This window comes from Bigelowiella natans (assembly GCF_000002455.1).
Source record: "Bigelowiella natans nucleomorph chromosome 2, complete sequence".
Taxonomy (NCBI): Eukaryota; Cercozoa; class Chlorarachniophyceae; genus Bigelowiella; species Bigelowiella natans.
This window is the reverse complement of record NC_010005.1, coordinates 84,877-110,286: the sequence shown is the minus strand read 5'-3', so window position 1 is coordinate 110,286 and position 25,410 is coordinate 84,877. Positions and strand designations below refer to the sequence as shown.

The following is a 25,410-nucleotide window of genomic DNA, read 5'->3' as shown; positions in this document are numbered from 1 at the left end:
GTCTCCTTAAATTTTTCATTTATTATGAAAATTCCTTTCCTTGTTAATAATATAAGCAGATTATAGTTATTAGAATGCGAAATTTCTATAATTTCAGAACTAATCTCAAATGGATTACTTCGTATTTATACTATAATTGATTTTTCCATTTGTTGGGTCAAAACTGATTAACTGAAACTTTTGCAAACCCAAATAAAAGGTTATTTTTTTTTTTTTAGAAACAGCAGTGCAGATGATTTTTTTTTTAAAAAAATACTTTTTCTATTGTATTCTAATAATACTGCATGGTCTGTATTTACATAATATACAATTGAGTCAATTTTGCTTTGAACTACGATATAATTAAAATTCTTGTGATGTTTTTTAATATTTAGTTTATTTATTTTTATTAACTCTAGAGATTGTGTATAGCTTAAAGATGACTGTGATAGCTCAAGTGTAATAATCAAGTTTCCTGAAATTAAAAAAAGTATATTTTTGAAAGCTTTATAATATACTAAGTTTTTTTTAATCTAATTGTTTATTTTTCTACTTTATCAATAAAGAATAGTAGATTATTTAATGATTTAAGCTATTAAATTTAAAGAGTACCTTTGATGAAGTGTTTTCTTTTATATATGTTACCATAAAGCATTAATTATTGTATTAAAGTAATTAATTTTTTAAGGAGTAAATTTATTTGATTAACTTGCATAGTATATTCTTAGATTATTGATAAAATAGTAAAGTGGGAACCAATGATCTTATTAATAGATATTAAAAATTGATTATTAAATTATAATTAATTATGATAGGTTCTTTTATAAATATTAGCGATAGCCAAACTGATTATTATAAATATTGAAACAATTCTAAGTAATTAAGAGTAGATCGTGAAAAATTTAGTTTAATTATAAAATCTAATGAAGACACAAATTCAAGAGTAGATTTTAGTTATTAATACTTTTATTTTTTCTTGCCATAACCTTTAATAGCTCTAGTCTCAGACGTTTCTTTAGGTTATTAAACTTTTATTTTACGTATACTTGTTCAAATTTAAAAGCACTATCTACAGCAATATGTCCCTGAAAAGTACGGATATTTTTGGTATTGATTACATGATATTTAAGCTTTCTTTATTTTAATATTTTACTTGTATATAAGTCTTTTATTTATAATTTTATCTTTTCTACTCAGACTCTTTTTTATATAAAAATCAGTAAATATATTAGAAGAGCTACTATTTTGACTGGGAATAATAGTCGATCTGTGAGCAGTAGTCATTGTAAATTTGTTAACTGAGTAGCAAGAAATTAATGAGAGTATTGACGAAATTAGTATTGTATTAAAAAATAGGAAATTCATTTAATAGTAAAAAATCTTTATAAAATATTAGGCTTAAGATTAAATACTTTTTTTAAATTGCTTTTTAAATCGAACACTTTAAGAATAATAAAAAACGATATTTTTATTTTCAATAAAGTTATATTGTCTGAAATAAATGAAGTAATTTAAGAAAGAAAAGTTTTCTCATTCAAAAATTTTATCTCTAGGAATAAAGCTAGGAAAACTGTATTATGGTTTTTCAAAAGTTAAAGTGAAAATTAATTTCTTTTTTTTAGATTTTCTATCAAAATTCTCTGTAAATCGTTTATGGTTAAAAAACTGTTTTTCTAAGAAAGATATTTTTAGAAATCGTATTAACTCAAAATACGTTTCATTACTAACCTATTTTGACAGAAGTATTAACATTTTTTTTATTTTTAATTTTAATTCTATATTTTTGGGGATTGGTAAGCTGAAAAACTATTACGAATACTCGTCTAACAACGGAACATCTTTCGATATAATTCTTTTAAATTCGATTTTTATGAAGCCTGTTAATTTTAACCTATGAATAATGAATATTAAGTAGAAACTATTTCTAAGCAATATATTTATTTATTACTTAATATTTTTATGATTATAAATTATTTTGATTGTTAAGTTTCGTACGGAATACTTTATTCCCGTATTTTAGTATCCAATGTATTTTTATTCCTATAGTGTTTAAGAACCGTATTCTATCATTTATTAGTAGTTCACAGAATAATAATAATTTTGGTTTACATCCTTTTTGAATAGATTGTTTTGAAGAGTCGAAGTATCCTCTAATACCGCTTATTAGTGTCATGTAGATATTATCTTTTACGAGAATGGATGTATTCATGAAATAAATAGAAGTTATGGATTTTAACAAACTTGTAGTATAAAACATCGAAGTGTTAAGTTTTAGATTACATTTAAGTAATTGGTATTTTAGGTGCTTTCGAATCTAATAACTTTTAGTAAACTTTTCTAATATTCATCAAAGATTTTAAATCTTGGCCATTTTTTATAGCCCAGCTGACTGAAAAATTAGAGAATTTCCATCTGTAAAAAACTTCCATTTTAATTAATAGTTCTGCTCTCAATATAAATTGATTCTTTTCGTGAAGAAATTCTTTTAGAAGAAAAGACTTTGTTATGTTTATTGTAGAGTAATTAGATAGAATTCCTATTAAAGTTAAGCACTATTAAATATTAAATTACTTTATCGGAACATTTCATTCTGATGGAATTCAATATAAGTTTAGAAAAAACAGAAGGCATACCTAATTCTATAGAGAATAGTCCATCTTTCGTTAGATCTCCATTGGAATCTAATAGATCTATTAACCAAAGATGATATAATGAGCTCTGTAGATTAAGTAAATTAGGATTTTCAAAAAATTGAAAACTATTTAATTTTAAGTTCTTTAAAAAAAACATTAACCTTAATTGTTATGATTACTTCGTTTAAAGACAGTCTTTTTATTTCGGGAATCTGGGATATTTTCATTATATTCTGGTAAAATCTTTTCGTATAAAGTCTAAAGCAAATTCCATCATGAGTACGGCCAGCTCTCCCTGTTCGTTGAATTGCAGAAGACTTACTAATGACATTTAGCTTTAATTTCTTATTAAACCTGTAAACTAGAAGATAATAAATTAGGATAATATTGTTTGGCTTTATGTATACCTAGATCTATGACAAATCTAACATTTTTAATTGTAATTGATGTTTCAGCAATATTGGTGGATAAAATGCACTTTTGCAAATTGTCGCTAACATCTTTTAAAACAATATTTTTATAACATTGGCTAATTCGGGTATAGAATGGAAGTAAAATAAAATTCTTAATATTATTCTTTGACTTTTTATTTTACCTCGGACAAATAGTTGAGAAGAATTTTTCGTAATAACTCAATTTCTTCTTGTCCCGATAAAAATATTAAAAGATGCCCTTTTTTTTTTATATGATAGATTTTTGAAACTATTTTTATTATCATGGTAAAAGCATCTTCTTTAGTTTTTTTAATCCACTAAGTAATTTTTATGTGAACTTGTATGAATACAGGATAAATTATACCTTTTATATGAATATAAGTCAAGGATTTAAAGTAGCTCAAAAATTTATTAATTTCTAAAGTTGCAGACATTATGATAATTTTACAACCTTGTTGATATTTAAATTTGGTAATTCCTAAGATAATGTCAACTTCGATTGATCTTTCATGTACTTCATCTATAATATACCAAATATTAAATAAATTGTATGAGACTATACTTGACTCTCTTAAGAACATTCCATTTGTAACGAATTTTAAGTTTGTATTCTTGTTTGTCATATTTTCATATCTAATTTTGTATCCAATCTATTCTTCTTTAATTACTTTGTCACCTAATATAAAATGCATTTCATCTGCTACTCTAGTTGCTGCGTTTATAGCTGCAATTCGACGCGGTTCCATACAAAAAATCTTATTAAATTTGTGTTGAAAGTTTTTGTAAATTATTTGTGGGATTTGTGTTGTTTTACCACTACCCGTTTCTCCGATAACTAAGATTATATCACTATTTTTAATTATCTTTAATACTTTTTTAAACTTTAATTATATTTTTTTCATTTTTTTTTACCGGTAGATCGTTAGCAGAAAGTATGTTCTTACATTCTTCATCTTTTTTTTTGTTATTATTGACATTCAAAATTAAATTTCTTGATCTAAAAATTTGTTGACTAAAAGTACTATTTTTTAGAAAATATTTCATTTTTAATCTTAATAGAGAAAGACAATTTTTGTGATATGTTAATATCTTATAAATTTCTTGATATCTTTTGTTTCGATGAAGCTCTGGTTTCGAAAAATTATTTTTAGAATAATTATATGATTGTATAAATTTCGGAATGCCTTTATAAATGTGAAGTTTTTTATGAAGGAATCGTACTTTTTTAATATGATCTGATTTAGTGTCAACCATAGACTATAATTAAATAAATATAAGGATTGAAGAACAAAAATCTAGATTATTAAGTTAATAAAAATATCATTACAAAACTATTAATCAAATTTAAGAATGCTCTTATCGACTTTTATGAAAGTTACTTTCTTATTGTAGTAATCTAATAAAACAGTATCTCCTGAAACAACTTCATTTGATAAAATCATTTCTGATAATGGACTTTCTATCAATCTTGATATAGTTCTTTTTAGAGGTCTAGCACCAAAAGCTGGCGTATATCCTGCTTCTGTAACTAGTTGTCTCAATCTTTCTGTTTCTTGGATTGTAATACCGAGCTTTGCTGCTCGATGTTTTACAGAGTTCATGAATATAGCAAAAATTTCATAGACTTGTGATTGAGTTAAACGTTTAAATATAATAATTTCGTCGATTCTGTTTAGAAATTCTGGCCTAAAGTACTCTGCTATAGCGGCATTGTAAATTGAAAAAGATTCTTTTTCTGATATATCCTCAGTTTCAGATGACTGTTTGATCGCTTTTCTTCGAGCTTCTACTTCTTTAGCACCTAAATTTGATGTTAGTATAATTATTGTATTTTTAAAATCTACTATTTTTCCTTTAGAATCTGCTAACCTACCATCATCAAGAACTTGTAATAAAGGTAGATAAACATCTGGATGAGCCTTTTCTAGTTCATCGAAAAGTACCAATGAGTGAGGAGTTTTTCTAACAGCTTCTGTCAATTGGCCGCCGTCTGAATACCCTATATAGCCCGGAGGTGATCCTATTAATTTAGATACATTATGCTTTTCAGCAAAATCACTCATATCAAATCGAATCATTGCATCTTCAGAATCAAAGTAAACTCTAGATAGAGTTTTGGCAAGTTCTGTTTTTCCTACCCCAGTAGGGCCAGCAAAAATGAAAGAAGCAATAGGTCTTTTAGGATCTCTTAATCCAACTCTTGATTTTCTCATTGCTTTGGATACAGCTGTAACAGCCTCCTCTTGTCCAATTACGCTTTTATGTAAGATTGACTCAAGGTTTAATAGATTTTCAGATTCTGATTTGGATACTTCTTTTATTTTAACTCCGGTCATTTCTTCGATCACAGTCTCTACGTCAGGAACTTTTACTACTCTGATATTGTTTATATCTCTTTTTATTGCTTCTTGGCTAAGTTTTATTTTTTGTAGTACCTGTTCGACTTTTTTTAGTGCTTTGATCTCTGTAATGAGTGTTGCTTTTAACTTTTGAATATCTTTTTCAACCACAGCTTTCTTAGTTTCCCTGTATGATTTTATTAAGAATGTATAATCTTCTATATTTTTTATTGCATATCCTTCTTTCATTTTTACGAATGCTCCTGATTCATCCAATAAATCAATGGCTTTATCAGGTAAAAATTTATCGGAGATGTATTGTTTAGAAAATTTTACACAAGCTTCTATTGCTTCATCACTATAAACTACTCCATGATAATTTCCGAAATTTTTTTTAATTCCGTGTAGTATTTGAATGGCTTCTGATATTGTAGGTTCTGGTACTTTAACAGCTTGGAATCTTCTTTCTAGCGCTCCATCAGCTTTTATATATTTTCTAAATTCCTCTTCAGTAGTTGCACCGATCAATGATATTTCACCTCTAGAAAGAGGAGGTTTGAGCATATTAGCTGCATCTAATGTACCTTCACTGGATCCGGCCCCCATTATTGTATGGATTTCGTCAATAAATAAAATAACACTATCTTCGAATCTAGCCATTTCTATTATTGATAAAATTCTGGACTCGAAATCACCTCGATATTTGGATCCAGCAACAATTTTAGTTAGCTCCAAATTGATGATCCTTTTATTTTTTAAAAATTCTGGAACTTCGTCATTCCATATTCTATAAGCAAGACCTTCGGCAATGGCTGTTTTACCTACTCCTGGGTCACCAACTAAGCAAGGATTATTTTTAGACTTTCTTGCAAGGACTCTGATCAATCTATCAATTTCTTTTTTTCTTCCTATAACTGGATCTCCTTCGCCGAATTCGGCTTTCTCGGTTAAATCTACTCCAAATGTATCAATAATATCTTCAGATTCAGGGTCTAATTCAGGTAGTTCTGATTTTTGTGCTTGATAAATAAATCCTTTACTGTCTCTTTTTAAAGAGATGTTAGGCCTTATATTATCTACTATTTCTTCCAATGATTCAAAATTTGGTGTTATTGTTTCAATAATTCTATATGCGTTACTTCTTTTATATCTAAACATTGCCATGACAACATGTATAGTTTCAATTTGTACCAATCCGAAAAAGTTTGCGTATCTTTCTGCATAATCCAGAATACGATGAGCCTCATCATCAAAACTATATGTTTCGGGTAACTCTCCAAATAGATTGGTCAAATCTGATCTTATCTTATCGGCTTCTATTCTTGCCTTCAAGTAATTTACTTTCCAAGTTTTGAGCATAGCATAACCTGTTGTGCTACCACGAGCCATTAAAATGCCAAGTAGTATAAAAGGTCCTGTGATTTTGAAAGTACTTCTAGCAGCAGCTTCCATTTGTGCTAGTGCTAAAATATTTGTTAAATCTTCGCTGAATTTACTAGGATCTATTGTTACATGGCATATGGTACTTCTGTCATTTACGATAGAATAGTTTTTATTCCAAAGCATTGAAATATGATTTTTTTTTAGATTATATTTAATATTCTTCTGAATATTTTTATTTTTTGCTCTTATATATCTTTCATTTATTGTTCCATGAAGATTTAGCTTTGAAACACTTTTTATTTTCATTATCATAATAGTTTAATCAAAATTAAAATGTAGTTAATAAAATTTGTGCCACTATAGATTACCATTTTTATGAATATTGAAATTACACCAATTGATTGCTGTTATTAGTACTGGAAAGAGAAGGTTTTTTAATAGGTTTTCTTTGCGTTCATATTTATACTTTAATCGTTATGTATAATTAAAAAATATTTATTTATTACTTAAAATATACTTAGTTTCTTCTTTGCTGAGATTTAATACTTTTATGATAGATTTTATTCTATTGATATTTTTTTTATTTATTTTTCTAAAATACACATTTAGGAGATATAATAATTTTTTTCGACTATTCGTTATATTACTTAGTTTTACATTCGAATTGCTACTAATATTAATAAATGCTAAAAGATATCTTAAAGATCTATTTTTTCTTTTACTGACATAGAAAAGAACCAAACTTATTTTTAAAATTATGGTGATAGTTTCTTTTGATAAATAATAATTTACGATAGACTTATCCCTTGCGTTAATACTATTCCTAATAAACTTGTCAAAACAGTAATAATCAGGATTTGAAATTTCGTCTAGTTCGAAACCACTGTATTCTAAATATTTCATTCGAAAAAACAAATAATTTTTTAATGGCAAATGCCATAAAATTTTGTATTTTTTAAACAATACGAAAGTGATAAGAGCTAGTGAATATAAGCTGGAAGTCGAATTAGAACTTTTGACTAAAATCTTAAAATAGTTGAGAAAAAAATAATTATATGAAACATTATAGTCAAGGTATAATCTTTTTTCCAAAGTTTTATTTCTTAATAAGTTCTGATAATCTAATACAAGATGGAAATAGTTAGTTTTAACAAAATTATAATTATCATACATACTTCTCTTATGGATGTTCTTAAAAATTCCGTAGGTTCCAGCCATAAAGGTTCTATTTATTCTTAGGATATTTTTATTTAGCTTAGTTTTGTTATCAGTATTGTTTTCTGGTATGAATAAAGTATCGTAATTACCTAAGACAGTAAGAGCTTGTAATATACATTTAGAGTTTAGGTGTTTAGGGTATTTTTTTAAATAAGTATCCCTCACGAATTCTATATTTTCTTTAGATTTTTTGGAGTGAATATCGAAAAAGCGATCACTTTCATTAATAACATTTTTCTTGAATGTCTTTCTTGGTAAGCTTACCCTGAGGTGGTTGATTTTATTGCTATTAAATGTATGAAAATTATATTTCCTTTTATTTTTAAGACATGAATTTTTTTTTACTAGTATATTACCAGTAGAGGTATAAAAAGAGTTTAGTCTTTGTTTTGAAAATGTAGATTTTATACTGAAGAAAATATGAAATATTTTTTCAAAAGAGTTGAAAAACTGAGAAAACTGTTTTTCCAACAAGTTATGGTTTAAAGAATAATTATATCTATCAGTAAAATCCAAAAAGTTTGTATAGAATTCGCAAAGATTTGAAATGTTACAGTTTTTTATACTATATAAATTCAGTAGGAAGGCTAGTTTATATACATATTTTATTCGTTCAATATTATTTTTCATTTTCAGAAATACCATTTTTCTATATAATTTTCTAATTAAGTTTAGAGAAATGTTATCTTTAGTTAAGGATCTATTAAATTTAAACTTTGAAATTGTAGAAATATATGAATAATAATTCAAAGCATGTGATGAATTTTCTTGTATGTACATATTGTATAAAAATTGTTTAGCATAAGGTAAATTTAGATCGTGTAAATTGTTAAATTCTTTGTCAAAAAAATAGTTCTTCATTCGAGATTTTGTAATTGAATCTAATTCTAGATATGAGTCAAAATTGCCTCTCATAGATAAGTTATTTTCATTTAATTGAAGATCTTTTTCAAATTCATTCTTAAAATGATTATATTCCAGTTTCACAAATACTTGACTAAAAGCCATTAAATAATGAAAGTATTGATAGTTGAAATACCATTTTTTAAAAGAATTAACCAAATATTGTGTTAGTAAAGGTTTAAAGATGTGTATAGTGATAGGTGAGGGTTCTGGATTAACTTTTATTGAGTTGTTATCCATGTATTTGAATTTTATATATAAAAAGAACTCAACGAAAGCTAGTAAGTTTTTAAGATCCAAATTTTCATTTTTAGGATCCCAGTTAGTTGTATCATATTTTTTATTAAAGTCTAAATATGATAAAAATTCTTTCAATAGATAGTATGAAAAGTATTCTAAGTCATCTTTTGAATAAAAATTGTAAAAATTTGAATAAGCGTTTACAATGACAAGTATTCCTTGATAAAAAGAATCAGATTTAGTTTTATAATTTCTATTAGAAAATTCAGGATCATGATTGGATTTCTTACTTATTGAGTAATTTTCTTGTAATAGAGTATCAAAAATTTTGTCGTATCGTAGTGATTTAAGAAAATAATCTTTAAGGTTAAGGGATCCTAATTCTTTTGATGTTTTATCTAGTTTTAAAGATAGAATAAATTTCTTATTGCTATTTGAAAAATCGGAAAAGTTTAATAAAATAGTCAGTAATAGCTTTTTTTCTTCTAACTTAAAATAATCTTCTGAGAAGAGAATAGATTTAAAAAAATCTACATATCTGTCTTTTTGATGTTTGTAATTGTTCTTTTTTAAAAGTCCTAATGAATCGTTATAAAAATCAAAATCAAAATTTTTCCTGTAAGATTTTTTCTTTAATACGTATTTATTATTTTTATTTGTTTTTTTTGCATAGCTTTTAAGATCTAGTCTTAAATTTGTAAAATCCTTTTTTATATTGAATAAATGGATCTTAGTTTGAGTAAAACTCTTTATCATATAATTATACTATTAATGATTAAAATAATTTGCATGCAGAAAATTATTAAATATTAATTATCAGTTGAGTTTACTCGCATAGGTTCGAATCCTGTTGGTCGCGAAATGGCGACCATGCCTGAGTGGTTAAGGGGACTGATTAGAATTGCCCGTCGATAGCTCAATGGTAGAGCGTAAGACTGTAATTGAAAAATCTTTTGGTTGTTGGTTCGAATCCAGCTCGACGGATTCAGTTTATTATTCTATAGCTCAAATATACTCCTATATTTTCTGAAAATCTAATAATTTTAAACATATTCCCTTTTTTAGCTCCATAATATTTGGAGATTGGATCTGATAACTATATCATAAATTAATACCTTAATTTTAGGTAACTGTGAATCTTTTACGTTATAACTTTTTAAAATTTTTCTTTTAATATCTGGCGCTAATAAGACATGTTTGGGGACTAGGAAATGTTTAATAGGGTTAATTAAAATTTCATACTCGAAAAAAATTTCTATGTTGAAATTTCTCCTAAAATGACTTAGTGCGATATTGGTTTGTTTGCTTAAGTATCGTTTAGTAATAAAAATTATGCTGTTTGAATTATTTGTTTTTGCTTTTTCTATTTTTAACTAATAAATTATATGAATACTCCAAGATAGTTAACATCAATCAAACCTTTATTATTATAAAATCCTATTATCTTGTGAATAGTTTTATACTTTGTTATTTGTATCATTCAAATGATTTATGATTTTAAATGATTTGAAATACCTTTTCTTTTCAATACATTTTTTTTTAAATTGAGAATAATTTAGATTTAAAACTTTCTAGAATTACTTGTAATACTTTTTCAACATAGTAACCTCTTCGATAAAGCATTTCATAGTAGTTATTTTTTAACAGATAGTACTTTTCTAAACTCTTCATTTTTCAAAGTAACAATGGAGCACATAATTAATTTATAATTGCATATGGCAAGTAAGTCTTACATAAAAGCAAAAACTAGTTTCATGTATTATAAATGTAACAACGATTTCTTATTAAATAAAAATAAAATTAGACTTGAAATATCTAAAAGTTATTTAATGTTTATTGATATCACTTAGGTGTGTTGATTCAGATAAAAAAATGCGTAAAATTAATTACTATAATATAAGAAAACTCACTCTTTTGAAACCAATTTACAATAATCCAGGATTCATATTACTCTCCCATATTCAAAATATGTCTGATAATGCTTTTGATATAATTTTTAGAATAAAAAAAATCTGTAAAAAGGAAAGTATTCATAAGAAAAAATTATTATTGGTCTTATTCAAAGTAAAAGGAAAGGTTCAAAATAACTAAATTTTTTCTTTCTTTAAAAATTATGTCAAAATTTTATGAATTTCGATTTTTGAAAAAAATTAATTTTTCAATATGTTTTAATCATTTGTCACTAAGAGGATCTTATCTAGACAGGCAAGTGTATTTATTTATATCCAAAGAATTTGTTCATTCTATGACTACTATAATGAGTACTGATTATTTACTGAGAAATATTAAAGTAATTATTATTGAACGATTTTCATATTCTACTTCGAGTATAGACGTTGTATTCATTTATTTCGTAATAAACTTCATAATAGGATAGAAAAATTAGAATAAAGAATTTTTACGGGATTAATAAAAAAAATATTAGTAAACTAAACACTATAGCTATCTCTTTACAGATTAAAATATTCTATCTGCAGTTCAATATATGCTGGAGAAATTTAATAACTCGTTTTAAGATTGATGGACTATTTAAATTTTTAAACCATATTAAACTTTTTGGACCAATAATTATCCCTTTTAATAAAGATTAATTAATAATATCTATTAAATGTTTACATTGCTCAAAACACAAAGTTAGACTATTTTCAATAGTAAATATTTTACGATTGATTGAAACTTATAAAATAAAAACAGTTAAATTTGAAAAAGCTTTATACTCAGTAGAAAATAAATTGATAAGCAAATACTGTAAAGAAAAAGTTAAACAGATCAAAAAGTACAACGAAATATATGCAAAAAAATTTTTCAAATCAGCGGTAGGAAAACCATAAGTAATATGTATCAATTCATATCAGTTGGCTTTGATTTAAAGTCAACTTTAAACGAAGTAAAAATGGAAAGATATGAAAGAGTATCTTATTTTGTGCCTTTCAAATGTGATAATGTATAGCTATTTAAAATAGAAAAATAGCCTAATTATAAAGAAATTTAAGAGACAACCTTTTTATAGGTATTCACATGTAGAAATAATGAGGAAATTAGATATAGTAGATTTAAATAACGGTTTAAAAGCAGCAGGAAATAGGGGATATTTTCTCAAGGGCTTTGGATTGGATTTAAATTTAGCATTAGTTAAGTTTGGTCTGGAGTATTTAGAAACGCAACAACATGTTAAACTTTGGGCCCCTTTATTCCTTAGAAAAGTAGGATTGTGTATAATAGCAAATAATGAAAAAATGCGTACAAATACTGGATTTTAAGAATCAATTATATAAGATACCAATTGCTAAAAATACTTTTTACTTAATTGCAACAGCAGAGCAAGCGATTTGTTCTCAAATGTATAATAATACTTATAAAATTAGTGATCTTCCGCTCAAACTTTGTTGTTATTCGACTTGTTTTAGAAAGGAAGCTGGGAGTCATGGTATTGATTCTGGAGGTCTTTTTAGGTTACAAAAGCAAAAATAGGGTGCATCAATTTGAGAAAATTGAACAATTCATCATTTCTTATAGCAGATATTTCTTAAAAAATAAAGAATTTCAGCTTTTACTAGAAAGATCTGAAAAATTTTATCAACAAATTAGACTACCCTACCAGATAGTTGAGATGAATTCTTCAGAATTGAATTCTTTTTCTTTTATAAAATATGATATTGAAGCATGGTTTCCAGGATCGAAAACCTATCGGGAAGTAGTATCCTGTACAAATTGTTTAAACATGCAAGTAATCCGCTAAATAATAGTCAAATAGTCTTAAATCCAAGATAAAAACACAAAATTCTTTTGATTGTGACATGTGTACTTTTAATAGTACACTTGCCGCTACTGAAAGGTTAATGTGTGCGCTTGTGGAGAATTTTCAAGTTAAAGAAGGTGTTAAAATTCCTCATTGCTTAAGAAAATATTGCAATAATAAAAAATTTTTAAAATTCAATGCATTCTTCTAAATTATGTTGTATATATAAAACATTTAAATAATTAAATGATAGACAAGGTGTTTCAGAAGTATGTAACTAATAAAAAGAAAATTTTTTTATCAAAATTTATTTTTATCTAACAAAAAATATTATAATAAATATGTAAATACTTGTGAAAAAATTCTAACATTACCAATTAAAAGTGATAAAAAAATGGTGTTTTATTTTAACGATGAATCGTTAAAGATAGATATAGAATCAATGAAAGATAATAAATATTACAAAACAGAAGAGTAAAAATAATACCCATTAGATTAAAGTTGAGAAATTTCTTTCCTCTAAAAAATTATTCAAATATTTTAGATTTTAAAAACAATAAAATAAATAAGTGGTCGCTAGTAGGAAAGGTATACAAATTTAATTTAGACTTACTCAAAAGCAAACCAAAATTTGTCGGACTTCTATAGGTTAGTCTTGATTGAAAATACTCCATCAAAAAATTTTTTAGTATCGTATAAAATTGTAAAATTTAATTTTATTAGATTGAAATTCTTGTCCTTGAAACCTTAAATATAATCAAAAATAGTAAATCATTTAAGTTTTCTCAAATTACCTGTAAGTCACTGATAATTAATAAAAGTTTATTATAAAAAAAAAGGTGACTATCGTTTATTCTTCAAATCGATAGTAATTCTAGATTTAAAATCTTATAATATGTTATCTAATGAGACTACACGGTTATATGGTTTACAAGGATTAAATTATTATTCAGAAAGAGAATTTTTATCAGTCAACAAGTTTCAAGTGGATTCTTCTCTATTTTTAGATACAAAAAGTTCCAATAAAAACTATAGATAAAAAATTTAAGAGAATTTATATGAATGGATACAAAACAAAACTATTTTTTAACGTCGATAATGGTTTATTATTAGATATTCATGTTAAAAAAGGTTTTACTGATTTTGTAATTGAGACTGATAAAAATGAAAATAAATTAGTAGGTGTGGGAAATATTACACGTAGACTGTTTTTAAATCCCAATGAAATGTTTTTTGGAGAATTCCAAATTTCTATGTATTCTAAATTTTTTTAATTTACTATTGTTATAAAATAATCCTATTTTTAAAATATTAATCGCTACACATTTTGTCTAATAATGGGTTTTTTTTGTAACAAATAGGTAAAGTTCATGGTTCGTTAACAAGAGCAGGAAAAGTAAGAAATCAGACAAAATTTATCGCAAAAAGTGATAAAAAAGTAAAAAACTCAGGAAGAGCTAGATATAGAAAGAAAATGTATAAATTAATAAAATATTATCGAAAAACAAAATATGCTATTATTTAATATTTCTCACCATATTCAAGATTTAAAAATGGCGTATTCTTCAAAGTATTAATTCCGTATTCTATTCTACCTGAACCAATAAAGAAGCCTATTCCAAAACTTGATCCTTGGCCACTAAAAAGTTTGTAATCCCCTGGATTGTATATTAGATTTTTAGATGAATCCAAATCACTTGAATAATCAAAAAAATTAAATAATTTGTCTACGTAAGAATTTATTGATAATCGGATCTCTATGGACATTTGTAACATATTCTTAGCCATACCTATTTCTCCATCAGAATATCCTCTGGTTGACTTAGAACCCCCTAATATAAAAGCTTCATAAAATGGCAGCTGTCCTATGTTATAACCAAATTTATTATGAAGAATTAAAGTAATACCGTTAAGTGCTCCTATTTTCTTCTGATACAATGTTGAGTAGTTTGTTAATTCAAACAACATTTTTTGTTGTAAACCATTAAGAGATAAGCCGGTTTCAAAAAAATAAGAACTTTTGAAGCCACTAATTTTCCACGATTTTATTTGTAAATCATTATAATTAAAAAGAAACTGCATTGCTAATTTAGGATCAATATTTTGATTATTATATAATAAAGGTGGGGTATCGTTTATGGTGTTGATATTATTATAGACGTTTTCAGTATTATCAAGATAACTTTCATAGTCATCTTCTATTATTGTATAATTTAATAAATAATTCAGTGCCACGAAAGCTGTATCAGATACTTCTTCTTCGAACATCATTTTAATACCAAGTCTATAGGTTTCGAAAGGATCTTCATCGTAATCATAATAAATATCATCATCACCATCATCCTCGTCAGGGTCAGACTGATCATCACACATTACCTGAAATTCTTCAAAGTTTTGTGTGTATTTATTTCTTTCTATCTCGTCGTAATGATAATTATTTTTAGCTAGTGGGCTAATAGTTTTTTGTTTTGAATATAATATTTCATCTTTTTCAAATTCCCAAAAATTTAGTAAAAGGTCTGTATCATTATCGTTATCAATACTATGATTGTCATGTAAGTCACTTAAAGATAATAATCCATCTTCAATAAATAGTATTAAACGGAAATTCAACAAGTTGTGAATATCGTCACTGTAGTTGAAGTATGGCATAAATAATTCACAAAGCATTTCGATTTCATCATACATATCGCTATAAATACTAGCGTTTTTGTTGTAGTATAGATTAAATACTTGAATTTTTTTTTTAATTGAAATTAGTTCCCAATCGCTCTCAAAGTAATACTCTGGAGACATGCCTTTCATTTCGTTATTTAATCGGCTGAAGCCTAATGTTAGTCTGACAAACATTGAGGATAATGTACACATGCCTAATTCATAAAAAACATCGATAAACATGTTTTCATTATTATCAAATAAAAATGGAAAATATCTATAATCATCAGAAGTAGGCATATGCTGTTCGTAGTAAGAGAAAGAGTTAATAATTTCTAAATTATTGATATATTTTAGAATCTCTGATTTGATTGATCTGTTAAAAGGCTGTCCAATTTTTATATTAAAGAGAGAATGAAAAATTTTGACGAAAGGATCCAATAAATTTTCATAGAAGCGTTTAATTTGAAAATTTTTTTCATATTCTTCATCATCTTCATCGTATTCTGATACAAACCCAACGTTCAAAGAATTCAAGTAGGCTTCTCTAACCACGATTTTTAAATTATTGTCTTTAATGCCTACTATTCCATGTACCGTGGAACCTAGATAATCCCAATCATGGTACCAGTTATCTACTATTTTTTTTATTAAGCTGACATTGATAACATCGTTATCTTTCCCGATAAAATGTTCTATTATAGAACTTTTTAATGAGTTTGGCAAAATATTACAATTAACAAAAGATAGTTTTTGGATTTTGCCAATTTTTTCTTTTTGAAGATTAATAATAATATCGTAGGATCCTTGGTTTTTATTTATAATGAAAAATTTCACAGATTTGAACAATTTTAATTGTTGTAACATATTAATATCATTAAAAAGTTGTTTTTTATTACAAATGGTTTTAGTTTGAAGAGATAAAAAGTTTTTTAGAGATTCATGATCTAATATTTTATCATTTGATGTTGTACCAAAAATTTTGATAGAATTACAGTAAAAATAACTATTTGATAGATCATGTAAGGGACTTTTTTTTTGAAAAAATGAAAAAGTTCGTCTAGTTAATTTATTAATCATATTTTCAGTTGGCTTTCTGGATTGATCTAATATTATGTTTTTAGATCTAAGATATAAGTCAATTTGATCATCCATTCTACTTTTCTCCTTAAAAAAGTCTTGTAAATATTGTAATGAGAAATCTTCTAGCCTTTTGTTATCATTTGATTCTTCTTTTGAGTAGTTGTTTGTATAAATATGGTATTCTTTATTAGAAGTATTTTCGTTGTTTTTTTCATATAGGTTATTTACAGATAATTTCATTATTTAAAATGTAATATTTAATTTTTAATTAATTTTTTAAACATTAGATACTACCTTATTTTTAGTTATTGATGTTGGTTGTTATAATTTTATTATAATTTTGTTCTTTTTTTTAGATAATTACTTTTTTCTATAAAGAAATAATATTTGTTATATAACAGAGATGAATTTGTTATTTTTATGGCTTCTTTTAAATGAGAAAAACTAACTGTGAGATTACAATTAATTTTGGCCACACAAATAGATATTTTTATAATAGAAATAAGAAAATGAATAGATGGTAATAAATTCTAATTAACTGATTTAAACTTTAATTTTTTTGTTTAATAGTCTAAGATTTAAATAGTAATAAATTAAGTAATTGAGTTTATCTTTGGTAATTATAGGTTCTACGTAAGATCTAGTAAATAATAAATATTTTCTTAATAAAATCTTAGGAAAAGAAAACTGTTTATAAAATATTACTGTTTGAAGACTAAAAGAATACTTATCAGTTATTGTACTAAATAGATTTGAAAGTCTAGAATTGTGAATGTAATTTTTAAATAATAGATCAAATTTATTGTTTAAGTAAAAATTTTCCATCATATTTTTTACAAGATCAAATTTATTGAATCTAGTTATATTTATTGCTACTTATTAGCTTTTATGTTATACCAAGAAAAAATTCTAGGTGTACATGAAAAGAAATATATTTTAGTATTATAATTTATTGAAATCTTACCGTATGTCATAATTTCCTCTAGTAATGCTTTTGTATTAAAATCCATGTTTTCAAATCTATCTATCAGTACAAAAGCATTGGAATATAAGAGAAAAAATTTGTTGGAATAATTTTGTCTTAAGGTTGATTTTTTATCTATTGTACTTAATTTGTAATCATGAATATGGTAGGAACTATTGAATTCGATCATTTCTTGATTATAGTAACTTAATATCTTGAAAATATGTTTTTTAAATCCAAGGTTATCGCTGTAGAATAACGCATTTACATTACTATTTTGTATTAGACCTAAAATTTTTTTTAATACGGTTTTTAGAAGAAGAGCTTAGAATCATACATAGGATACATTTTTTTATATTTATTATACCTCCAATATTTGGTATTATATGGTTAATAATTATGTAATATAAATAAGGAGTTGAGGCTAAACTAAAAAATTTAGAAAAAATATTCAATTGTTTTTTTGACCTATTTAATAAATGTATACTCAAGTTTGATGTCGAATAAATAATTGAATTTTTTATATCCTAATCCTATAATAATGTATTCATAGTAAATACTTGTGTTAGAAACTATAAAATTATTGCTGGAGGCTAATGTTTTTAATATTCCTACAACCATTACAGTATCCCATATTTTTATATTGGATATTAAATCTTCATGAAAATATATATTAATAGGTTGAATTTTTCTGCTTTTTTTATCAAGCAACCAAGCTTGGATTTTACTAAAATAAACTAAACTAAGTTGAATTTTTTTTTGAGATATTAAATTTTTTTGATTAACTATTTATTTTTAAAGAACTTCTGAGTTTTTGATTTTCATTATACTTTTCTTGCATACCGGCCAAACAAAGTAATTCTAATTGAGAGACTTGGATGTTAGTTATGATAAGTTTGTCAATTAGAAGATGATTTAGGACATAAGGTATCTCGGGTTTCAAAACTGAAACAAAAATTAGCTAGTATTGATAGTTAAACTTTAACATTATTAGTCAGTAAGTTAAATTTATTAAATATTACTTCACTTATTGTTGTTTCTAGTATTGATAGTAATTTTAAAGGTTTATTAATCAAAAAATAAAATATTTTATCATTAAAAATTCTTATCCTATCTAAATTTAATTCAATAATCAAAGGCTATTTTTTATTTAATACCATTCTAACTATAGCTAGAGTTAGTGGAAGTTTATTGATAGAATTTTTTATGACATTAAAAAAATTATAGTGCTTGATGTTGTTTTTTATTTGTTTATAAATTTGAAGCTTAATATCTAAATCTTGTATAGTTAATGAGTGGCATAAACTTTTTAAGGAATCCATGAATTGTAAGATAACAATATAACTGGCTAATTAAAAGGTATTTATCATGTTGTTTTATTCATTTTCGTGTTCTATCTATAGTTTTCTTACTTTTTAGTTCTTTATATTCTGTCTCATAAAATTTAAGGCTATGTATTTTATAGAGAAGGTTGTGAATCTAATTTTATAAATTTTACAAGTATAGATTTTGAAATTTTTTGACGACTTTTCATCCATTTAAAGAATTTAGTGTTATCAATTCTATTATATCCTAGAGAGAAACAAAAATTATAGCAACGGATCTAATGCTTTATGAACATACTTTAGTCATTGATTTGTATATTTTATTTGATAAGAATAACTTTGAAATATATAAAGCAAATTCCTTCTCTATAAAAACTATTTTACTAGGAGTAATATTTTTAATATTATTTTTGTCCTTTATTGATGAATCATTCTTCTTTTTATTATTAAATATTTTTAAATTATTAATAAAGTTTCTAAAGTAATTTATTTTGATCTTTTTATTTTGACTTTTTTGTAAATTCTTTTTGAAATTTTTAATTCTTTTTGTAAAAAGAAGGTGTTGTATTCTTTTTTTATATAGACCTTTCATTCTTATAAAAAAACAATTGTTATAATTTTTATTATAAAGGATAATGGGTAATCATAAAAATAACAAATTTGTAATACACCAAAAAATCATTAATGAAAATAAGTTTATCATGGAAAAAAATTCAAGACGTTTAATTTATAAAAATAGAAAGTATAATCGAAAAAATATTGTCAATAAAAAAAAATAAATGTACTTCCAATAATGATATAAAAAGAAAAATGTAATTACTTTGAATATAGATTAAGCAATGTTATTAGAAAACAGTATCATGATAAAACGCAAAAAAAAGAAATGGCAATTAGATTCAAATGGAAGATATATAATACTATTTTTGCTCATTTAGGGTACCGGTATTATTTATAGATGGGTTAGATCAATAGATTTTAATTATTCTAATTCTTTATTTTTTACTGGATCCTCAGATAGGACAATAAAAATTTGGAATTTTCCTAAAGGTAGGCTTTTATCTACATTACCTGGTCATATTGATCAAATTACTGATATATTAGTAGATCAAGATCAAGATTTATTATATTCTGCAAGTCTAGATAAAACAATCAAATGTTGGGACCTTAAACAAAATCGTGTAATTAACCAATACTATGGCCATAAATCTGGTGTTTATACGATAAATTTGTTTAACCCATTGAAAATATTATTCAGTGGAGGAAGAGATTGTGTTATTAAGGTTTGGGATACAAGATCTAATAAAGAAGTGAATTCAATGCGTGGTCATGAGAATACTATAATGAAGATAATATCCGATAGAAAAAATCCTAAAATCATTTCAAGTTTTTTTAAAATTAATAGCTAGTATTGATAGGACTATCAAATTTTGGGATTTGAGAACTGCAAAATGTACTGGTTCTATTAATAAATTTAATAATGCACTTAGAGATCTAAAACTTTCCAATGATGGCTTCATTTATGGGGTATCAATAGATTTATTTTTTAAAGTAAAAAATTCTGAGGTATTCTATTAAATATAAGAACAATAAAATAGTTACTCCTTTATTTAATTTAAAAAAATCCTTTTTTACATGCATAGATCTATCAAAAAAAGGTATTATATTAACAGGAACTGAAGATGGTTTTATCTTTGTGTGGCATAAGTTTAAACAAAAATTGTTGAATAAGCTTGATGTAAATATGGACAAAAGAACAACCCTTGATGAGAAAAATTCTATAATAGATATTAAATTTGATAGAACAGGATCTAGATTTATTAGCTCTGACACTTCCAGGTGCATTAAATTATGGCACCAGAGATCTCCTTACTGAAATTCCATATTTTTATATAGCCATCCCAGCTACCACTTATAAAGAAATCACCAGAATATTGAGATAAAAGGCTAGTTGCTGCCCTTTTGTGCGCAATTATAGATTTTATCGGACTTCGTTTTATGTTCCAAAACCAGAAGTGAATTTTTCCAAAAGCATCTCCTGAAGCAATAAGAAAGTTTTTTTCGACTATCATAAGATCGCACCTAAAATTATTGACTATATGTCCAGTTAACGTTTGTTTGACATTACATAAATTATGAATATCGTTTGTCGCAATTAAAATCTATAAGTACTTATTAGACTTTATTTTCTTTTGAATTATAACATACCAATGATGAGTCTAAAAAAGGAGTGCTTGAGTTATTTATGTTACCTGCAAACGTTCTAGATATTTTTTTAATTTTATGAGCCGTGTTAATTTTCCATAAACCGAATGTTTTGTCTTCACTTGCAGAAAGAAAATAATCTTTTTCCTTTAGACTACAGATGGTTGTAACTTTCCCTAAATGGTTTTTATAGGTATTTTTTAGGACATGGTATTCTAGATCCCATTCGTAAATGTTCCCGTCAGAGCACCCCGTAAATAATATGTTAGGATTACTTTTTGATAAAAGAAGGCATGTAAAATTTTTATTTATATTAACGCAATATTTGTCCCTAAATGTGTAAGGATCTAATATGTGTATTGTTTTTCCTATACCATTTATGACGATATGGTTTGTTTCAGGATTAGATAAAATATGAGTTATAGGTTTTCTACTGAACCCAAAGCTTTTTATTAGGGATATTTTATGACGAAAATCCCATAATTTTATCTTACCATTCAGACCGCCGCCTAAAACCATATTATTATTGTTGAGAAAATTGCTTACAGTATTTACACCTGAAATATGAGATAAGAAATGATTCTTCAGAAAAACAGAAAAGTTTGATGCATTTTTGATTTTATCATTATTAATACATTTACTAAATTTGATGCTCTTAAAGTTATTAGTTTTGGAGGATATTGATCTGTAGACTAAATCTACATTAACTAATAAAAAAGTATTTACATGTTTGAAGCAGCAACAATAAAGACAAATCAAAAAATAGTTTTCTACTTTGAAAAAAAGTACCTATAGAAAATCATCCAAGACAGTACACGTTTAAATTTTTTTATTTTTAAAATATGAGTTAACTTAAACTTTGATTTATGATTTTTCTTATTAATTTCATTCACTTCTTGATAGGACTCCTTTAAATAAAAACTATAATCAGTCATTAATGTATTAATGTGTTTTACTTTTTTTACTATAATAATATAGATATTTACATGAAAAATAAAATAATTAGAAAATATAAACAAAATAAAATCCAAATCTCACTTATATTTAAAAATTATTTAAAAGAACCTACTTTTTACGATATTAAATTGGAAATATCTCAAAAATCAAGATTCCTGATTAAAAACTATAATACTATTGTTTAAATATTTTTATAGACTTTTAGGATTGACAAAAGATTTAGTAAGAAAAATGTCAAGAATTTACTAGAAAATCTTCTAGATACCAAAATAAAAAAAATCAATTCGCTAAACACGTAACCTAAATTGAATAAGATTCGATAACAAAAAAAAGGTTCTTGTAAGCTTCTATAACACAACTGAAACTGAGGATATCTTAGTTAGTTTGGGTTATAATCATTTATAATTACTAAATTTAAATTAAGAAGCTTTGGGATAGTAGTTTCATTTTCATCTTAAATTCAGAACTAAATATTGCTTTAGAATTTTCAGGTGCATTTATCCATATTTTATTTTTTAGTTTTTCGTTATAAATTAGGTGATAGTTTTCATTGTTTTTTTTTCTTCGTGAAAAAGTTATGTAATTATAATGAATATTAAGATCTTTATTAGTTTTAAGTAAAATTGAATTTTCTGTGGATTCTGAAGTAGTCCAAAAATGATTACTATCCTTTTCATTATTATTCATTAGAAGATAAGTAATTTTATTTTTTTCAAGGGCATAGTCGAAATTTCTTATATATAAGGTTTCAAAAAACCAATTATAAACCACTTTTAATGTTTTAATATATCTAAATTGTGAAGATTCATTTTGAAATTGCGGCTCTGAAAACAAATTAATTCCTTTTGTTTTGCACAAAACCAGATATTTTCTATAGTTATTAACATCAGAATTAAGAGCCTCTATCGATGATAGGTACATTTTCAAAAGATCTAACTGATCGTAGTTGAGAGCGATATCAATAGGACTTCTATCTATAAATAGCTAATTGAACTCTGAAAGTCAGGAAAATCCGAAGAGGATCCAATTTTTGTCGTTATATTAGCTAATACCAAGTCTTTTAAAATCGGTGAAAAATGATTTATGCTAAAAATAATAGAGTATACTTTCTCTGTTGTTCATTTACAATAAAAGGTATTAATTGAGAGTTATTCAATATTAATCTTTGTAGAGACTTGTTATTCTTATGAATAGTATTATACCTTATCGAAATTTAACATAATGTTATCTTCAAACTTTTTCAAACTATCGACAGATACATTTTTTGAATCTTCCCTTTACCCATAATTTTTACCAGCTATAAGTTCCATCCTATTAATATATCATTAACTTTCCAATTTACTTTTAACATTATTATTGGTAATTTTTTTTTGTTTAGATGACTTATTCTTGCTCCTCGAAGAGAATGAAATTTTTCGATTTTTAAGTATTTCATAATAACAATAAAAGCCGTGAAGTAAACTAATATTTAAGGTAAAAATTAAATTACTTATTTTATGGTTATTCATTCAATTAATTTATAATTCAAACTGTTATTGTTTATTTTTTTTTAAAGAAAATATCTTATTTCTAAAAGATCTGTTAAAATATAAATTACCTTTTTAAGGGTTTTAAGTGCATAAAGTTACAATATCCGCCTCTATTGCATGTATTATCTTCGTATTGTCTACATGTTGATTCTCTAAAGTCAGTAACAGGAGATGTTTCAGCGACAATCAGTCTTTTATCGTAAAATCTACCACTAACAGACTTGAGAGCTTTCATTGCTGACTTATCTTTTAGAAATTTTACATAAACATTACCTATTAGATGATCAGATAAATTATCACAAACATAGATATTATCGATATCGCCAAAAAAGGACATTTCTTGAAAAAGATCTTCATAAAAAAACTTTATCAATAAAAATACTTCAAATTGCTTTTGAGATTTGTATGGATTTTTTGGTTTTGGTAAACCATCTTTGCCTACAGGTGCTTTTAAGGCTGGATTTTGGTATAGATTAACGAATAGAATAGTTTGACTAGATGTGGGTTTATTATGAAGGCGAGAACACTTACTACCGTGCCTACATGCTCTATTAATAAGAGTACATACCCAATTTTAAAATAAAAAGGACAGTTTACTCTATCTTTTTCAGTTCCATGAATCGAAGCTAAATGATCGGCCATGATTATTTAATTAATAAAGTTATGAATATGTATCATTAAATTAATTTCATAAAAGTAGCTGAGTCAATTTTTTTAATGTTTTCTTTTAAATAAGAATTTATTTTCTATTATTTTGAACAATACGTTTTTCCCATATTTTAGAGTAATTTTATTCGATAGCATACGGATAAGGTCATCTGTAACCCAGTTAACATTTATTGATTTTTTTGATACAATTATATGATTAGCATTTAGAATTTTTAGTTTGATCTTTTCAATCAAATTGTACTTTATATTTAAAAATTTTCGGTTGATCGTTCATTTTAGAAATAAAAGATTTTGAATTCTTTATTACTTGTATTACTTTGTTTGTAAACTTTGTATTCGTAAGAAAACAGACTAAAAAATGATTAAAGTTTTTAAAGTTTTTATATTTTGAATAGCTTTTTACAATAAATCCATATTTTCCTGCATATTTTCCAGCTAGAGAAAAAATTAGTTTACCCTTTTGTATTTTATTGTACATTTAAATTTTCAATGGTCATAAATGTTATCCGACAATAAATGTGTATTAATGTATAAACAACTAGTTACTTGATCGGTAGTCTAAAAATCTTGTTATTCTTTTTGTTTTGCTTGTACATCTGTAGAAGGTAAAGCTAGTGATCTGATGATTTGTATTATGAATTATACGCTTTGTGATCATTCTATACTGATTCAGTTTTACTTTATTTTTTTACAGTTCATTTTTTGCCAGGTTTTAAATATTTTTATCGAGCAGAATGCGTGTGCAAACACTAATGAATACAGTTTTGTTAGCTGGTCTTGTATGTTTGTATTTAATCTTGGGATTCTTAGATAATTTGTATCCAATAATTTTATTTCATTTTGTTTATTTGATTTAAATATCTCGATTATTATTAGATATAATTTAGTAAATAAATTTTGGAATACTATATAATTTAATGTGTTAGAACGTTGATTTTTTAATGAGTATTCTGTTATAGTAAAACTTATGAAAGACTTATTGATAGCTTTTTTTATATTATAAGTTCTAAGTAGTTCTTTTTGAAAAGCTCTACTTGGTATTTTTATTAATTTATCGAAAAATAATTTAAATTTCAATGTGATTCTTTGGGTTTTCTTTCTATTTAGTCTTTTTATATCACTTTTTATAAGAATAGTCGTCAAGTTCATCATTAACAG

The 25,410-nt window shown here is 25.1% G+C and overlaps 21 protein-coding genes and 1 non-coding gene across 22 annotated transcripts; 8 read left to right on the top strand and 14 right to left on the bottom strand.

Annotated features, from left to right (window-relative positions):
- Positions 1 to 114: 114 nt before the first annotated feature.
- Positions 115 to 627, bottom strand: BNATCHR2113 (hypothetical protein). The annotated part of the gene is made up of 4 exons (XM_001712892.1): positions 115 to 261; positions 282 to 512; positions 533 to 571; positions 592 to 627. 4 exons carry the CDS (start codon positions 625 to 627, stop codon positions 115 to 117), a joined length of 453 nt encoding a protein of 150 aa, XP_001712944.1.
- A 302-nt stretch (positions 628 to 929) lies between these two features.
- BNATCHR2112 (hypothetical protein) lies at positions 930 to 1,263 on the bottom strand. Its single annotated transcript, XM_001712891.1, is given in 3 exon segments — positions 930 to 1,007; positions 1,026 to 1,113; positions 1,133 to 1,263. The coding sequence occupies 3 exon segments, from the start codon at positions 1,261 to 1,263 to the stop codon at positions 930 to 932; spliced, it is 297 nt and encodes a 98-aa protein (XP_001712943.1).
- Positions 1,264 to 1,295: 32 nt separating this feature from the next.
- Positions 1,296 to 1,876, top strand: nip7 (nip7 putative ribosome biogenesis protein; the record flags this gene model as incomplete). Its single annotated transcript, XM_001712890.1, is given in 3 exon segments — positions 1,296 to 1,316; positions 1,336 to 1,485; positions 1,505 to 1,876. 3 exon segments carry the CDS (start codon positions 1,296 to 1,298, stop codon positions 1,874 to 1,876), a joined length of 543 nt encoding a protein of 180 aa, XP_001712942.1.
- Positions 1,877 to 1,942: 66 nt separating this feature from the next.
- Positions 1,943 to 4,300, bottom strand: BNATCHR2111 (mRNA splicing factor). The annotated part of the gene is given in 9 exon segments (XM_001712889.1): positions 1,943 to 2,293; positions 2,313 to 2,531; positions 2,551 to 2,754; positions 2,774 to 2,947; positions 2,967 to 3,188; positions 3,208 to 3,363; positions 3,385 to 3,696; positions 3,715 to 3,909; positions 3,929 to 4,300. The coding sequence occupies 9 exon segments, from the start codon at positions 4,298 to 4,300 to the stop codon at positions 1,943 to 1,945; spliced, it is 2,205 nt and encodes a 734-aa protein (XP_001712941.1).
- Positions 4,301 to 4,380: 80 nt separating this feature from the next.
- Positions 4,381 to 7,074, bottom strand: ClpC (ATP binding subunit of Clp protease; the record flags this gene model as incomplete). Its single annotated transcript, XM_001712888.1, has 1 exon — positions 4,381 to 7,074. One exon carries the CDS (start codon positions 7,072 to 7,074, stop codon positions 4,381 to 4,383), a length of 2,694 nt encoding a protein of 897 aa, XP_001712940.1.
- Positions 7,075 to 7,263: 189 nt separating this feature from the next.
- On the bottom strand, positions 7,264 to 9,885 carry BNATCHR2110 (hypothetical protein). The annotated part of the gene is made up of 1 exon (XM_001712887.1): positions 7,264 to 9,885. The coding sequence occupies one exon, from the start codon at positions 9,883 to 9,885 to the stop codon at positions 7,264 to 7,266; it is 2,622 nt and encodes an 873-aa protein (XP_001712939.1).
- A 149-nt stretch (positions 9,886 to 10,034) lies between these two features.
- Positions 10,035 to 10,113, top strand: BNATCHR2t78. The gene has a single exon. It is a non-coding gene; the product is annotated as a tRNA-Tyr (tRNA).
- Position 10,114: 1 nt separating this feature from the next.
- On the bottom strand, positions 10,115 to 10,825 carry rpabc5 (RNA polymerase I, II and III; the record flags this gene model as incomplete). Its single annotated transcript, XM_001712886.1, is given in 6 exon segments — positions 10,115 to 10,225; positions 10,245 to 10,502; positions 10,523 to 10,573; positions 10,593 to 10,700; positions 10,720 to 10,794; positions 10,814 to 10,825. The coding sequence occupies 6 exon segments, from the start codon at positions 10,823 to 10,825 to the stop codon at positions 10,115 to 10,117; spliced, it is 615 nt and encodes a 204-aa protein (XP_001712938.1).
- A 19-nt stretch (positions 10,826 to 10,844) lies between these two features.
- Positions 10,845 to 11,720, top strand: BNATCHR2109 (hypothetical protein). The annotated part of the gene is given in 4 exon segments (XM_001712885.1): positions 10,845 to 10,960; positions 10,980 to 11,181; positions 11,201 to 11,482; positions 11,502 to 11,720. The coding sequence occupies 4 exon segments, from the start codon at positions 10,845 to 10,847 to the stop codon at positions 11,718 to 11,720; spliced, it is 819 nt and encodes a 272-aa protein (XP_001712937.1).
- A 17-nt stretch (positions 11,721 to 11,737) lies between these two features.
- sys1 (seryl-tRNA synthetase) lies at positions 11,738 to 13,079 on the top strand (the record flags this gene model as incomplete). Its single annotated transcript, XM_001712884.1, is given in 7 exon segments — positions 11,738 to 11,762; positions 11,782 to 11,877; positions 11,898 to 12,073; positions 12,093 to 12,332; positions 12,352 to 12,581; positions 12,601 to 12,856; positions 12,876 to 13,079. 7 exon segments carry the CDS (start codon positions 11,738 to 11,740, stop codon positions 13,077 to 13,079), a joined length of 1,227 nt encoding a protein of 408 aa, XP_001712936.1.
- A 35-nt stretch (positions 13,080 to 13,114) lies between these two features.
- BNATCHR2108 (hypothetical protein) lies at positions 13,115 to 14,142 on the top strand. Its single annotated transcript, XM_001712883.1, is given in 7 exon segments — positions 13,115 to 13,137; positions 13,157 to 13,342; positions 13,363 to 13,456; positions 13,476 to 13,571; positions 13,592 to 13,688; positions 13,708 to 13,884; positions 13,904 to 14,142. The coding sequence occupies 7 exon segments, from the start codon at positions 13,115 to 13,117 to the stop codon at positions 14,140 to 14,142; spliced, it is 912 nt and encodes a 303-aa protein (XP_001712935.1).
- Positions 14,143 to 14,205: 63 nt separating this feature from the next.
- rps30 (ribosomal protein S30) lies at positions 14,206 to 14,393 on the top strand (the record flags this gene model as incomplete). Its single annotated transcript, XM_001712882.1, has 2 exons — positions 14,206 to 14,209; positions 14,230 to 14,393. The coding sequence occupies 2 exons, from the start codon at positions 14,206 to 14,208 to the stop codon at positions 14,391 to 14,393; spliced, it is 168 nt and encodes a 55-aa protein (XP_001712934.1).
- Positions 14,390 to 16,846, bottom strand: toc75 (outer plastid envelop protein 75; the record flags this gene model as incomplete). The annotated part of the gene is made up of 1 exon (XM_001712881.1): positions 14,390 to 16,846. The coding sequence occupies one exon, from the start codon at positions 16,844 to 16,846 to the stop codon at positions 14,390 to 14,392; it is 2,457 nt and encodes an 818-aa protein (XP_001712933.1).
- Positions 16,847 to 16,907: 61 nt separating this feature from the next.
- mcm4 (chromosome maintenance protein MCM4) lies at positions 16,908 to 18,892 on the bottom strand (the record flags this gene model as incomplete). Its single annotated transcript, XM_001712880.1, is given in 9 exon segments — positions 16,908 to 16,951; positions 16,971 to 17,136; positions 17,156 to 17,462; positions 17,483 to 17,858; positions 17,878 to 18,038; positions 18,058 to 18,355; positions 18,375 to 18,531; positions 18,551 to 18,709; positions 18,728 to 18,892. The coding sequence occupies 9 exon segments, from the start codon at positions 18,890 to 18,892 to the stop codon at positions 16,908 to 16,910; spliced, it is 1,833 nt and encodes a 610-aa protein (XP_001712932.1).
- Positions 18,893 to 18,950: 58 nt separating this feature from the next.
- Positions 18,951 to 19,487, bottom strand: BNATCHR2107 (hypothetical protein). Its single annotated transcript, XM_001712879.1, is given in 3 exon segments — positions 18,951 to 19,049; positions 19,069 to 19,173; positions 19,194 to 19,487. The coding sequence occupies 3 exon segments, from the start codon at positions 19,485 to 19,487 to the stop codon at positions 18,951 to 18,953; spliced, it is 498 nt and encodes a 165-aa protein (XP_001712931.1).
- Positions 19,488 to 19,530: 43 nt separating this feature from the next.
- Positions 19,531 to 20,768, top strand: prl1 (mRNA splicing factor PRL1; the record flags this gene model as incomplete). Its single annotated transcript, XM_001712878.1, is given in 6 exon segments — positions 19,531 to 19,615; positions 19,635 to 19,707; positions 19,727 to 19,831; positions 19,851 to 20,278; positions 20,298 to 20,458; positions 20,478 to 20,768. 6 exon segments carry the CDS (start codon positions 19,531 to 19,533, stop codon positions 20,766 to 20,768), a joined length of 1,143 nt encoding a protein of 380 aa, XP_001712930.1.
- Positions 20,737 to 22,032, bottom strand: prp17 (mRNA splicing factor PRP17; the record flags this gene model as incomplete). Its single annotated transcript, XM_001712877.1, is given in 4 exon segments — positions 20,737 to 21,054; positions 21,074 to 21,804; positions 21,824 to 21,867; positions 21,887 to 22,032. The coding sequence occupies 4 exon segments, from the start codon at positions 22,030 to 22,032 to the stop codon at positions 20,737 to 20,739; spliced, it is 1,239 nt and encodes a 412-aa protein (XP_001712929.1).
- A 51-nt stretch (positions 22,033 to 22,083) lies between these two features.
- Positions 22,084 to 22,353, top strand: BNATCHR2106 (hypothetical protein). Its single annotated transcript, XM_001712876.1, is given in 2 exon segments — positions 22,084 to 22,233; positions 22,252 to 22,353. The coding sequence occupies 2 exon segments, from the start codon at positions 22,084 to 22,086 to the stop codon at positions 22,351 to 22,353; spliced, it is 252 nt and encodes an 83-aa protein (XP_001712928.1).
- Positions 22,354 to 22,468: 115 nt separating this feature from the next.
- Positions 22,469 to 23,274, bottom strand: BNATCHR2105 (hypothetical protein). The annotated part of the gene is given in 4 exon segments (XM_001712875.1): positions 22,469 to 23,028; positions 23,049 to 23,140; positions 23,161 to 23,237; positions 23,257 to 23,274. 4 exon segments carry the CDS (start codon positions 23,272 to 23,274, stop codon positions 22,469 to 22,471), a joined length of 747 nt encoding a protein of 248 aa, XP_001712927.1.
- A 312-nt stretch (positions 23,275 to 23,586) lies between these two features.
- Positions 23,587 to 24,225, bottom strand: u2AF (mRNA splicing factor U2 associated factor; the record flags this gene model as incomplete). The annotated part of the gene is given in 4 exon segments (XM_001712874.1): positions 23,587 to 23,632; positions 23,652 to 23,947; positions 23,966 to 24,131; positions 24,152 to 24,225. The coding sequence occupies 4 exon segments, from the start codon at positions 24,223 to 24,225 to the stop codon at positions 23,587 to 23,589; spliced, it is 582 nt and encodes a 193-aa protein (XP_001712926.1).
- A 72-nt stretch (positions 24,226 to 24,297) lies between these two features.
- rpl27 (ribosomal protein L27) lies at positions 24,298 to 24,749 on the bottom strand (the record flags this gene model as incomplete). Its single annotated transcript, XM_001712873.1, is given in 4 exon segments — positions 24,298 to 24,474; positions 24,494 to 24,550; positions 24,569 to 24,709; positions 24,729 to 24,749. The coding sequence occupies 4 exon segments, from the start codon at positions 24,747 to 24,749 to the stop codon at positions 24,298 to 24,300; spliced, it is 396 nt and encodes a 131-aa protein (XP_001712925.1).
- A 41-nt stretch (positions 24,750 to 24,790) lies between these two features.
- BNATCHR2104 (hypothetical protein) lies at positions 24,791 to 25,401 on the bottom strand. The annotated part of the gene is given in 3 exon segments (XM_001712872.1): positions 24,791 to 24,911; positions 24,932 to 25,268; positions 25,287 to 25,401. 3 exon segments carry the CDS (start codon positions 25,399 to 25,401, stop codon positions 24,791 to 24,793), a joined length of 573 nt encoding a protein of 190 aa, XP_001712924.1.
- Between the last annotated feature and the right edge of the window lie 9 nt (positions 25,402 to 25,410).